Consider the following 14342-nt stretch of genomic DNA (forward strand, 5'->3'; position numbering starts at 1 on the left):
CAGCAAGTGCAATGAAAACCAACATTCTGAAAAAACACCCTGGAAGAGGTATACTTTTAACAAAAGTCTGCCAATAAAGTTACCAGGGTAAGGAAAATGTGGTCATGGTTTTGCACTTCAAATATTACCTAATTGGTAGGAGAAAAGTGAGCCTTTAGCAGAGCAGAGTGGCCTTGCCACTTTCATGTCATGTAGGTTTTACATTAGCACCAGGGGATTGTGTGATACTGTAAATGAAATGAGATCCCACTTTGATGATCTGTGTGCAATTTCACTTAGCTTTATTGGCAGACTAGAGCCTGGGTTTATCACCTATACATTTCAAGTAATTTGGGGTTGTTATAAGGAGCCAAGGTTATCATCTTGTTTAGTGCTGCAAAGCATGAAACCTATTAAAAACTTGACAGGTTTGATTCCCTATGCCTGGCACTAACACACACCCAAAATCATTAGCACAAACCACAGTAAACCATGATATGAAATTCTAATCACTAGAACTGTATGTCTCTGACTTCTAACTAAGACCAGGTAACTTAAGAAATTCACATAAAATGTGCTATTTCCATAACCAAAAATAATGTGGATTTGGCTTTGTTATTATAATCAGTACATGACAGAAGGGAAAATTCACATTAAACAAATATTGTGTCCTGGATGCTGTTCAACTCATCCAGTATGCTTAGAGAATAACCCAACATTAATGATTTTATAATAATGATTTTTCTTTTTTGACTTGACAACTTTACTTTCCTTTGACTACTTCATTTCTGACATGTTAAACTCTTTAAACAGCTGCAGCTGCTTCCCCTTTGATGAAGACCAGAGCATGCTCAGGCAAATTTATGTTGTAGCTACATCTAAGCGAGAACAGGCATCAAAAATGGTGTTAATAATGGACAGATGGAGCTACTGTATGTTTTAAAGCACATTTGGGAGTGGCTGGCAGGCTCCCACAGCCACCTGGGAGGCTGTGCCTGGCTAATAAATGATCATCCAGAGAAATCAACCCAGCAACTGAAGTTTTTAAAAAACTGAGACAGGATGAAAAAAGCCTTTCATAGGGAAATTTTGCACATTAGTCAAAAATCACTCTCGAAGAAATAACCTTGTTTGTCAGTACCTGCTATTTTTTACCCTCCAGACATATGGAAGATATTCTTGCTTGCAGTTAGCCAAAGAATGTGTTTAGGAAGTGCATGTTAATGTAGAAACAGAAAGGACTGCTGAATCAAACAGAAATAGGAATTAACAGGCTTTAAATAATGGAAGTTTCTTACTTATTGAAGACTTTCTTCTCAAGCCGGGAACGAGACGTGTTAGCCTGCTGCTTCAGGTCTGTAAGATTTGGATATTTTTGCTTCTTCCCTTTCTTTTTCTCTCCTTTTCCATTACTTTTAGAGGAACCAAGATCCAGTCCTGTAGCAGCTTCAATTTCTCTCATGAATTCTGGATCTCTCCACTCTGTTCAAAAGACAAAACATGAATTTTGAAACTCCAAACCCAGGGGGGATTTGCAGCCCCCCAAGGAAGAGGCTCTTGTCAGCAGTGGGTGAGGGCAGGGCCACTGTGATCTAGGCTGCACACACAGAGGAAGGGGAGGATAAAGCAGTTTCCCAAAATGACAGATCTGGATGAAGAAGCCCTGCCAGTCTGTATTAGAAGCTGCTATGGACAAAACTGTCCTGTAGGAAGAACTAAGTTGAGGTTTTTCAGTGGCACAGTAGCAAAGTCCCAAGGACACTAGTCCATGCAGGAGAGGTGAATAAACAGAGTGATTATTATTTAGAAATGAAAATGCCAACAATGTAGCTGAGGAACTTATCTGCAGAAATAAATTCAGCATAAGCTTAAAAATAAACCTAAAAAATGGAATATATCAAATTTTTAGCAGAGTAGGGCTGGCAACACTGTGATTTCTTTTCATCAATAATATTTACTTTAAAACATGAGCTGGTAACAGACATCTCCATAAAATTCTTGAGTAGGATAACATGACCCTGTTGCCATGACACCCATTTTGCATCTGAAAAAGATACCACTTTCTAAGTATCCCATATTGCCTCAGATTAATTATCTAAATCAAGTTTCTTCCCTTGACAATGGCACAAGTTAATTTATCTAAACAAAATCTTGTTTTAAATATTTTCAAAAACTTAATGCTTCAGAATCCAGCCACACACTGTAAGTGGATTCTGATCCTACATGCCACCAGAGGGAAAAGCAGGAACAATTTACTGTGGACTGTTTGAGAAAGCTGCAGTTTTTCACCTTCAGTGTAGTCTTGTATATCAAAACAAGGTAGCACAAAGTAAAAATGTGGCTGGAGGATGGACATCTGCCAAGGGGAAATTTAGAAAAATTTCATTTCATTGTAAAGACTTTGAGCATTTAGGTTGAAAAACATTGTAGGAAGTACTACCTCAAAAAGAACATGGTCCACACTCAGCAGAAATGCCAGAAGCCTGCTTTTTAACAACAGTAATTGCCAGTCATTTGTCACAGTTTCCCTTATGTCAGTCAGCCCTTCTTGCCTGCAGAAATTGTAACACCAAATGTCGACTCCTCTTACATAACAACTTTGTAAATATAGAGAAATAAACAGTCCTAAAGGACTCTACAAGTTCATTCATACACCAAGATGGTCACTGAGTGTGACAAACGCTGCTAACAACATTTCAGGAAGGTCAGAGGCAATGTCCTCACTTAAGAACACGGTGTCAAGGAACAGCAGAGCAATTTACCAAGGAAAGGTTAGATCTGAACTACCATCATACATGAAAGCAAGGCCTGATTAAAATCCAACACACCAAAAAGCACGAGGAAAACCAAGCTGTTCAAGAGCTGCACAGGAGAGCTACAAAGGGAGAAAACAGAACACATACACTTGATAGATCATAAGACCTCACAGAATTATTTTTTTTTTGAAGTGAGGAATACAGAAGAGCACAATTCAGATACAGGAACGATTAATCCAAGATTAAGGAAAACTGTCTAAACAGTTTATCTCCCAGTAATAATAAGGCGTCACAGTTTAGGAACCCCGTGAATGGAGCAATTGTTTAAACACAAGGAAAAAATGCCGGCATCCAGTAGAGATGAAATGAGCATTTGAGTAAAATGAAGGAGCAATTTAAAAGCTTTTGAGAAAAATCAATAGAATGCCAGGGAAGAGCAGGCTTTTTGAGCATTGATGGGCCCCTAAAGCTCTTCATACATTGTTACTGAGTTTAGCAGCAGGGAAAAGAAAATGACACAGTTTGCAAGGGTAGGGGGAATCGATACTGCAGTTAGTAAAGAGATGCTATTTCACATCTGAGTGGCCAGCGGCCTGCCTTCACCAGCCTGTCCTGATACCTGTTTGTTAACAAGTCACTAAGGGCTGAAAAACCAGATACTCTTCAGGGCTGACACAAAAAATAGGCACTTAATTTGCTGCTGTGTGTGAACGATGGGAAAAGGATGAACGCTGCAGATTAGCGGGTCAGGCCAATCCCAAGCGATTCCCTGTTCCAGGACTGAAGAGCCCAAAGCACCTCTCTGTGGACATTAGCCAGAGTTTAAAATTTTGTACTAGGATAATAAATGATCCATAATAACAATGACACTGTTGCCAAAACACAGTCATTAGCACACAAACCACGTGACTTTTATATAACTGTTTCTATCACATAAAGATAGAAGAAAATCTGCCATCCAGTAGGAAGGAGATGCAAGAAGAATTTTGGTGTAATTTAACCATACAACTGATCCCAATATTAAAGTGTTTTTCCCCAGATTTTTCAAACTGCCATCATTAATGATGTTGTCAATCAAACAGCTCATGACTGCCCAGTAGGTTCCCAGTTGTGTATTTCCCATAGCAGCACTGCTCAGAATTGCTTCAAGATCTTTGTAATAAAAAAAACCCCAAAACCAAATACTACTGAAAACTAACCAAACACACCCCTCCAAACCACAAGCCTCAAAACAAGCAAAAAAAAAAAAAAATTAAAAAGCTGATGAAAATACTCTAAAGCAGATATAAAAACAGCAAAGCAGATAAAAAAATAAAGTGGATAGAAGTATTTAGTGACATCTAGTACATGTATGGCTATAGAAACATGGAGGATTTTGTCCAAACTGAGTGCCACAGCTTGTGCAGCACGTCCCCAGCCAGATGGGATGGACCTTTGTGTGACATTTCAGCTTAACAACCACACTCAGTAACACTAGCAGCAATGCCAACACTGGTCTGGGACTAACAGACACATCCTTGTGGACCAGAGGTGAGAAGCCTCTAACAACACTGAGCTGACACTGTAATAAAAATAAATACTATGTCTAGCCTCAAGCAGTGGCAATTTCACAGGAAAAAAAAATCAATATTTTTCAGTCCAAGTGATTTTTATACCAGAATATTAGTTTCCAGTTTGAGATTTCAACAACACGTGGCAGTTTAATTTGCTAGTTTGAGTTAGTCGTAACTAAGCTGGGAACTTTCCTTTTTCCACACTCCTGTCCTGGTTTCCCTGTGACAGTCCAGCAGCGTGTGTGCTGCTGGCTGGATTCCAGTTTAGAGCACTTCCTCTGCCTGGACAGGGATGGAAACTCCTGCAAATGCAGCACTTTGACACCTGCAAACACCAGAAGGTGCTCAGTAACTGCTGCACTGCTGTGCTGCTGCAATCACCAAGCACTGCCACTCAGAGATGGTCACACAAGTATTAAAGGACACCGGGTGGGTCAATTCTATGTTTAAATGCACATTCATTCCACACAGACCTTTCTGAATACAGATTTCTGTTCTGAAAACAGGTAACTGCTCCTCAGGCTCTCAAGAGGTTTCATTACAAGTTCAGTAGCTTCATTAACAATATGCATAACAGTCAAACACCAAGTCAGTCAAACCTGAAGAGAGAACTCCTGCAAGGGAGTATTGTACATGATATCAAAATGCTAACGCCTATGGGTAAGTTTAATTAAAATCCAGAATACTCACCTACAATAAATAGCTCAAACCAGAGAAAACTAAGACCTGCTGAAGGAAGCTAGGTTAAGGAAAAGCTGTCCCTTCCAATTATCCACTGTGCCTTTGCTGGATAGATCCCTCTCTCCCATCCTCCTCTGCAGCCCATCAGCTGCCAGCAGCTTCTGCTTGTAGTCCACCCGTCCATCACTAACAGGGTTTAGTTGTACTGTTGCAAGAAAGCCTTTTATTCCCCTTGGAAGTCTTCCTGCCTGTGTATTTACTGCCTGCATTTCTCACCTACCAGTCCAGAGCTGAACCTTGGCTAAAAATGCCCGAATTATCTTGGGAAAGAAGGAGCCCTCCCCTCCACACCTGAAGGATGCAAGAAGAAGGACAATAGTTTTGTTGCCCATTCCCAATTATTTAAAAACAAAAATCCAGCACACCCTCCCAAAACTGGTGGTAACACAGTGATCCTAATAATATTATCATTATATTGCATAAATCACAACTGCCAGGGACCAGCAAGATCAGACATCATCTTTGCAAAAGCACAGACCAGTTACTGCCAAGCACTTCCAAAAGGAACAGGTCCAACCATCCATAAAAATGTTCCTTAAGAGAAAGGCTATAACTGGTCTGTCTGAGCAGTGTTGGGAACATTTCAAAAGCCACTGGAAATAAAGCCCAGATGCAATGTTAACGTTATTCTGTCTACACATGTGTCCATATTCATCACATAAGCAAGAACCACTGCAAATGAGCTGTAATTTAAAATCAATAGGAATGCAAATGCAAATGGGAGAATGTGCTTAGGAGCAAAACAGGTAACAGGTATTTCCCCCCTCTGCCTAGTATTTTATTTTTATTCTTATTTTTCAAGATGCTATGCAGACACAGACCTGGCTGGGCTGCTTGCTTCTCAAACTTCATCTTTTCTTCTCTGGCTCTGTCCTCTGCATTTACAGGAATCCCAGAGTCATCCCGAGGAATTATCTTTCCATGGAAAGGGCACTTGAGAAAGAAAAGGGAGGAAAGAAAAAAATCTCACAGTTTCTCAATGAAAAGAAAATGTTTACCTTTTATTCAAAACAGCTTAAAGGTGGAAACTGGAATTGAGCAACAGAACTACACTTGACTCCCAGTCCTCTTTAGAAAGCATCAGAATCCTATAAACATCATGTGTTTAATATAATCAGAATCTCCAATAAATAACCTCTTTTTGAAACAAATACACAATTTCTAGGTGCCACATGCTGTCAAGGCTGGAACTAGGGCACCAATGCTGCATCATACATTGTTGTTTATGCTATATCCCTATCCTGTAACAATCCCTTTAAAAGTACTGAAGTTTTAGATCCTTCAATCTCAGATAATAATGGAAGAACAGAGATACTAGAACCAAGTATTTAGGCTAAGTAGTTCTGCTCAATAGTGCTCATAATTTGAGGCTGTGTAGAGTTTAGCTTTCATAAAACTTAATTTGTAAATAAAATTTCTTTGCCCCTCAAACATGTAAGTTTCTAGAAACAGTTAATATCAAATATGCCTCTGAGGAAAAATTTTCAGCGAAGAACTATCTCTGCCTTACTGCCAGGTACTCACACACCACAGTCAGTAATAAATAAAATCCAGAGAAACTACAATGAATGCCAAAAAAATCCGACAGTTCTTTAAATGTTTACAGCTTCTTTACCAAAAGGATGTTTCCCTTACAAAGCACAAATTAACAATGAACTTCCCCAACACAATGTCATTCCACTCCCTTGAGCTATACTTAGAATGTGAAATGAATTTTTATGGCTGTTTTAAGGAGACCTCCTCCATAGAGCACAGACCTTGGAGGTGCTGTAACTCGGGGCCTACCTTGATCCGATCTTGTCTTTCACACAGACTTCCATCAGGCATGGCAGCTCGACATTTGTGTTTCACTGGCTCAAACTTGCCAGCAAAGGTTATATACCTGGTTTTTAACATTTCTGTTATTTCTTTATTTTCCACCTCTTCCTCCACCTCACTGGGTGCCCAAAATCGATGCTCAGAGGTAAATCTGTGAAAACAACAAATGAAAATTATTCACATACAAAATTGTAAGAAAAACAGATAGAGATGCCTTTATCAACCTGTGCTAAACTCACATGTGAAAGGAAGGGAATTACTAGTGAATTAAAAACCCCTAGGAATCTACCAGTCTTTCTTATGGCTCCTGTATTATGAAGATATTTTTAAAATACCACCAAAGCCTGTCTAGTATTGATTTCCTGTTTAACCTGCTAAGCTATTACAAGTCTTAGCCTTAGTTCATGATCTGACATTCAGAGTCAGTTATCCAATTTCTAGATTCAGTGAATAACTTTGTAATTCTGTGCTTAACATTGTTCATAACAAAATACTTCTATGATTAAGCACAGATCAAGGAGGAAGCAGTTTGATCTTAACGTGGCTGATCTCATTCCTGATAGCTGGACTCCTGCAGCAGCAGAGAAGCAGAAGCTGGAATCAGAGGATTTTGCACTAAACTGAGACCATGGGAAAGAGCAAACAGTCAGCTGAGCCTTAACACAGATTCTTTCTTCCAGATTCTCCTACACAGAGTCCATGAATCTGAGAAATTAGCAGGTGTTCCTCCAGGAAATTAAGCTAACCCACTGAAAAGCTATTTTAAAACTAGAGACCTTACCGACATTTACAGACAGACAGGCAAACAAAGATTTTCTCAGCACCATTAATATAATTTCATATTAATATTCACATTATTTCAGCCAACAGTCTGTAGTGAAAAACAGGCAACCCCAGAGAGCAATTGCCTGATTCATTTTAAATATTAATCTTAGGAGACAATGATTGTTCCTCTGATGGTAAATGTTTCTTTCTCTTAATCATGAAATGAGATGAAATTAGGGTAACAGCTTAAGCTTAGGTATCTGATTTTAAGATATCTGAAGTTAACAACAATAATCCCACCCCAAATTTAAGGAAATATGAAGTTAAAGAGGAAAAAAATACAGCTCAACTAAGGGAGAAAAAATTGCAGCCTGCATGTCTGCTGCTCATGACAAGCAAGATGAAGATACCTAGATAACAGATGTCCTGATAAGGACATAAAATTCCTAAAGGAACCCTACAGTCCCTTTCTTCCACATAGCTCTTCGAGCCAATCAGTTCCAGAGTTGTTTGAGAGGATTTTCTCTGTCCATATCCAATTCCTCTCACTCTCTAAAATCCTTGGGTGTCATTCCTGCTTTGCTTTCTGTGCACTGCAGAGCCACACATGAACACTGGCTTCACTCATCACACCAGGCACAGTTTCGCAAAGCACATAAGCCAATACTTGAAAGAATTACTTTAGAGGGCCTGAAAAGTTTTGATTAATTTTATCTGAACAAGTTTTCAGCAGATGACAAAGGGAAAAAAAAAGTAGAGGAAAATATCTGACCATAGCAACCTACAACATATCTATGTGCTGGTTTCAATGCAATAGTTGGGCATTTAAACCATGTGAAGAGGTTAGAACTAGGTAAAAAAGGGATTAAGAAAAATCTGAAACATCTCTGTGACTTGCCATCATCACAAAAATGTTCAGCAAAATTCTTGTTAAACAGATTGATTCTACCTGTAATTTCTCCATCAAATACACCTCACTAGTGCCAGAGAAATGCTAACCTGCCATAAAGTACAAATAATTTCTTCAGGTAAATCAGGGGATAAAGGCAAAGGAGTTCCAGTGGAAGCTAGTTCAACAATAAACATAGTAATGTATTTCCACAGTTTTTGGTTAAACAAAATATTTTAAATTACACACTTCTGTAAAAGGTAGCAAAAAACCCCAAAAGCCCTGAGAGTATTTCTAAAAAATAAATACTATTTCAGCTCAATATTTGAACAGTACAGTATTTTAGATCCAGAAATTATATGGCAAGCTTATACAATAGAGAGTAAATAAAATAATGACATCAATTTCTTATTTGCTTATTTTAATGCAATGCTGAAAGCAAAACTGACTGGCAGCTCTGTGTCACTAACCTGCAGCCACATGGAGGGGAAAGCATTCCTAAAAAAGGCACCATACAGGATTTGCACATGCATGACAATCTTACAGAATGTGTTAGTAAAATTCTAGTGTCCTTTGGTGGTCTGAACTCCCCTCACCCTCTCAATTATCAAATTACAGTCACATGAGAATGAATAAGCATGTAACAGTTGTGCATGTCAACCCTCCCAGCCAGGAAATAATTCTATTTAACAATTTCTCTGTCTCCCTGCCCCTAAATATGCACCCAACAAATGTCAAGAATGTTAAAATTATGTTTTGCCCTGTGTATCATTGACCAGTACTTGGGAACTGAATTTAAAATAGCCTGATTCCTACAAATATATTAACACATATTACTGTTTATTACAAGCATGTTTTCTCCCAACATGACTTAGAAGCAGGTGAGAGAACAAAGCAGTGGCAGCTCCCAAAGTTTTCTGATTTCTTGTTGTAGGTTAAGCAACATTATAAACAGGCAGATGCTTGTTTGAAAAAATGATGCATGTGACAAACAAAACCTGTTTGTAAGATGGATCAGAAGAGGAACAGATAATCAACTAAAAGATGAAGATCAACAACTCACTCATTTAGAGTGCTCCTAATCCAGGTAAATAACAGAGGCTTTAATGGCAATGGCACAAAATTACATGAGGAGGAAGAGGAATAAAAGACAAGTAATGGTTAACTGAAATCTAAGAGAAACTTCCTGGAGAACTGCTGCACTCTTTCAAGGAATTTATATCATCTTAATTTCTAATCTGAGAGGAAGCTTATAAAAACATTGTATAAACATAAATTCTAACCCCAGATGCTTACAGAGATCCTGAAGCAAGTGCAAAAATGGGCTAATTCAAACAAGCTAGTCACAGTCAGTGCTGCACCAGAGTGCTCCTCAGAGTGGGCAGATTTAATTCAGGGAGGAGAGCAGATGAGTCTGGAAGGTCCATGTTATCCAAAACAAGTCTGTTAAACTGACATAGCAGATTCTACACAATTCAACACTGTGCAGCATATACTACCTTCTGGCCCCCCTGGAAAAACCCAACAAAACTTCTTTAGAAAATCTTCCTGGTGGCTGCATTCTCACTGTTAAAATCTTGATTGTAGATGCTGTGATTAAGTAAATGCACTGCTAAATAAAATGGAAACACTCTTCCCCTTCAGATTTTAAAAATTCAAATTCCATACACATCCCACATGTGTTGTCTATTTTTCAGTTTGCTTTCTTCCCCTAAAAATCTTACAGAGCCAGTTTGAGTGCATACAGAAATGCCGAAGGAGTTGACTGATAACTACTTTAATTTTTCAGTAAGTCTATTTTATGCCTGGGGTCAGTGGTATTGTGTGTGCAGTTACTTAAATTATCTTTAGTTAGATTGGCACATCTGTAGTTATAGACTGTATGGTTCAGAAGTGTGCCCTCTATTTTATTGGGAAGCATAAAAATAAAACAGTGCAGCACGAGGCAGACAGGCAGTGAAATATGCTTCTGATTTCACTTATGACTTGAATAACTCATTTGCAATGTAAAATAAGGCCTTACTACCTTTCTGGCATTATCACAGACAAATGCTCCTTAAAGCCCTGCTGAAAATCTCTTCATAGGCTCTGAAGAACCTATACCACAGGAGATGGAATCCAAAGCCTGCAGTGACTGTGGTAAAGACCTTTTATGGACCAAATTGTACCAGTTTTCAGTAATTTAACAGTTATTCAGCATTTTTCAAAATCAGGCGCAGGGGCAACGATTTCCTCTTGTTCCTTTCTGCCAACATTGTTTTAGCACTGTGATTACAGGCTGGGTTTTTTGTTTGTTTTAGTAAGAAAACAAACTAAGTTAAAGTAATAGTGCTAAGAATATAACAGCTTAATTTGCAACCCGGCCAGTCAGTGATTTTTGCCCTTTTCAAGCCAGGTGTGGTACACACGGATACCAAAGTTCTGGTGAACTTAAACAAAATTTATATTTACTTTGCAACCCAACTTTCATTTAAACATAGTAAAAAGGGCTTTAAAACTGACTGCTGGAAATAAATTCTGATGTGTACCTTCCACCTCTTCTCCCCAGCAGTGCTAAAGCTTTCCCTAAGTCAGTAGTGCTTCATGAAACACAAAACCTGCCAGACAGCAATGGAAAGTGAAAGATCCAGATCCAAACCCTGTAACTGCCACCCTTCTCTTGTGAGACTGAGTAAGCCTAGCAGTTTCCTCAGTTACCAACAAAAACACTTGCCCAGCCTTCCTCCTACCTTGCCTGCTACTTATTTAGATCCTAAAGTCTCCAGCTCAGGGAATGTCTGTCACACACTTGGCAGAGCCCTTTGCATAATGAGGTGCCAGCTGAAATTGGAGTAACTGATGCCATGCTGCAAACATAAAAAGGGCAGAAAAAAAAGTGCTTTGAAGCATCAAAGGATATTTAATTAGTATCACATCTTCTCAAAACAAATAACATTTAAAGGTAGAATTTCTGACTTTGTTTATGGGTCCTACAACACAAGGTAAAGAAGAAAAGTTAATATCAAAAGAAATAGCAGTCACCCCACTGCATGACCTCTGAATACAAGTAAAACTATCTATTTGTTTAATTTGTCTTAAAAGAAAAAGCGCATTACTTGAGAATCTTCCCAGCACCTGGCTGATCCTCTCCCCAGTAGTGAAGATCTAATCCAAAAGGCATGAGGGGAGCTTTAGCTCTTTCTTCTAGTTTTCTTCTTTTACTGTCAGGATCTTCCAAGTCTGCTGTCTCAGAAGTTGCAGATTCACTGGAGAAAATTGATGAGAAGTCAATACAAAACAACAATGACCACAACAACTTTTTCTTTTTTTTTTTGTTTTCATTAGATTTTTTTATACCAACACTAATATTACCTTACAGGTACAATTATAACTTCTTTTGAAGGTTGTCCCTTTTTTTCTTTAAAGGAAGACATTATGACACCACACCACACACTCTGCAGCTCACTGCATGTTCAGCTAGGGCTGGTTAACACATATCTCACTGTGGGGGCAGAAACCCAGAGATCTGATGGGGACACAGTGGATCATGCATATTGCACTCCACAGGAGCACAGATGTGGAACTGGAAATCTCTGATCAATTCCAGTTTGCTAGGTTTTGGGGGCTTTCCTGGCCCAGGCAGGAGAGTCCTTCCAGGAACACGTCACTAAACAATGACCCCAGCATTATCCACAAATCACAGCCAAATGCTAGGCAAGGCTGGAGTTTCACCAAACTTTGAGCAGGATTGATAAAACATGCCTTTGGAAGCAATGTAACATTTCCAAGCAGCACTGACAGCATAGGTCACTGGGAACAAAGAGATGTTGAAACTATTTACTAACTGAACATTAGGACACACTGTACAGCTGCAAACAAAATTTACCCAAATAAATGGGGTGGGGGGTATTGACAGCAAAGAAGGGAACGGTGTATTTTCATAAAGGCCATTTACACCAAATAAGATCTGTATTAACTGAGCAGTAAAAGGTTCCTTAAGATCCTGGTGCAATCACCAACAAAATCCCAAACACTAAACAATGAACGTAACTTCAAAATGAGATCAAGCCAGCCTTGTCAGCTTGCCTGGTTCACAAATGCTTTTCTGCGTGCTGTCATGACTAATGAACACAGAGCAAGAGGTTTGCACAGGAATGAAAGCAAAGATGACCTGGCACGAGGAGCTGGCAGCTTTGGGAGTTTGTCTCTGAGCAGTTTCAGGGTGGCAGCTGCGCAGGTTGGATCGAGCTCATCCTCGTTCCCTTTGAGCCCAGTGCGGGAGCTCAGTGGAGCTGCTCCTGTCGATGCCTTCACCACTGGGGCTTTTGGAGGGGACTGGGGTTCAAGTCCTGCAAAAAACCCTGATGTTTAGGAGTGATTCACTTCTCCCACCCTCACAGTCCACCCAACCAGCTCAGGGTGCTGACCACATCTTCCTGCTCTCGGTTTGTGTCAGACATCAATCCCACCCAGAGTGAAACAGAATTATTTAGAGCACATTTGTCTTCCATAGATACTAAACCACACAATTTGCCAGAAGAAAATATCTAAGTGCTGGCAGAAGAAGGAAGTACAGCCAGAGTTTGTCCCAGAGACAGGAAATGCCTGAGCTGCACCTGAGGAACTGCAAGGCAGTAGCAGGCACTGATGCTCAGCACCAGCAGCTCAGCGGTGGGGTAACTTTAATTACTTTATACAGCCAGATTAGAGACTCAGCATGGACTGCAAGGATGCAATTAGATAGGCTGAACTGTTAGACAGCACCTGCCTCTACTTGCTGAGCTGGAGGAGCAACTCTATTAGCCAGTAGTAGCTACAAGAACTTTTCAGCCAATGACAGCTACAATTGGAAAAATATGATTCCTCACACCAACATGATCTGTCCCCTCAGAAAGCCCTTTTATGAAATAACTTATTGAAATGCAAGGTCTCATCCCTCAGAAAATCCCTAAATTTTATACAAGAAGTCATAGTTTCACAAACCTAAACTTTTCAGCAAATTATCTGAGCCTTCTTATGAAAAGTAACTAACATTTATCTAAAATGTTTTGGCCATTACTTAATTGTAACTTTTAATCTTTTGCCCAATTCTAACCAGCCCTGAAGCTGCATTTAGAAGTATTCTTGCTTTGCTGGTCATTAAATGCTAGTCATTTAACATACCATACATTAAATGCATCAGTAAATATATTAAGTAGAAAAGGAAAAGCTAATGTTATATCTGTGGCCAGCCATCTGAGTAGGAAATTGCAAGACCCACAGTGGCAGGGAGGCTTGGTACACAAAATATTTTTATTTGAGAGAACAATGTATTTTCCATGAATAAAATTAGAACAATTTGCTGTGACCCATCTCACCACCTTGTAAGGTCTCCCAGTAATTCATGCTGACCTTGGCTGGTTTGCACCACTCATTCCCTTTCAGCCATGGGGTGTGAGTGCACAGATGGCACTGCCTGACCAGAACCACAGGCAGGATGCTGAGGTGGCAACCTCTGAGATCCACCCCTGGCCATGCATTTTCCAAACACCTACATCAGGAGCTGAGTCCTGGTGCAGGGAACAACACCCAAACCTGGTTTCCAAACTCAGGGCGCTGGCAAGGACACCTGTTTAACCCAATTCCTGGACAGCCTCACCCCAGAGACACCAACAACCCTCATCCAAAATCCAGAGTCCATCCTGGTGCTGAGCACAGCTGGCACTGCTGCTCCCTCACTCACTCCTGCCCACACTACACATTAACAAAAGCTATGAACACTACGTTCTCTAAAGTCAACCAGCCTTTAAAGAACATTATAAAAAAAGACCAAAAACCAAACCAAAACCAAAACAACCCACCCAAAAACATTTAAAGTTCCAA

General features: G+C 39.7%; 1 protein-coding gene across 1 annotated transcript in view; it reads right to left on the reverse strand.

The window, feature by feature from the left end:
* UVSSA (UV stimulated scaffold protein A) overlaps positions 1-14342 on the reverse strand; it is a 45771-nt gene that overhangs the window by 2336 nt on the left and 29093 nt on the right. Inside the window, exons 8-12 of the mRNA XM_054293237.1 lie at positions 12652-12829; positions 11597-11746; positions 6815-6998; positions 5851-5962; positions 1278-1461 (exon numbers count right to left, since the gene is read on the reverse strand). Coding sequence (XP_054149212.1) covers positions 1278-1461; positions 5851-5962; positions 6815-6998; positions 11597-11746; positions 12652-12829 — 808 coding nt within the window. The remainder of the gene's footprint in view (positions 1-1277; positions 1462-5850; positions 5963-6814; positions 6999-11596; positions 11747-12651; positions 12830-14342) is intronic.

This window comes from Melozone crissalis, unplaced genomic scaffold, assembly GCF_028551555.1.
Source record: "Melozone crissalis strain CALT ecotype California unplaced genomic scaffold, PUWL_Pcris_2 ptg000132l_1, whole genome shotgun sequence".
In the NCBI taxonomy this organism is placed as follows: Eukaryota; Metazoa; Chordata; class Aves; order Passeriformes; family Passerellidae; genus Melozone; species Melozone crissalis.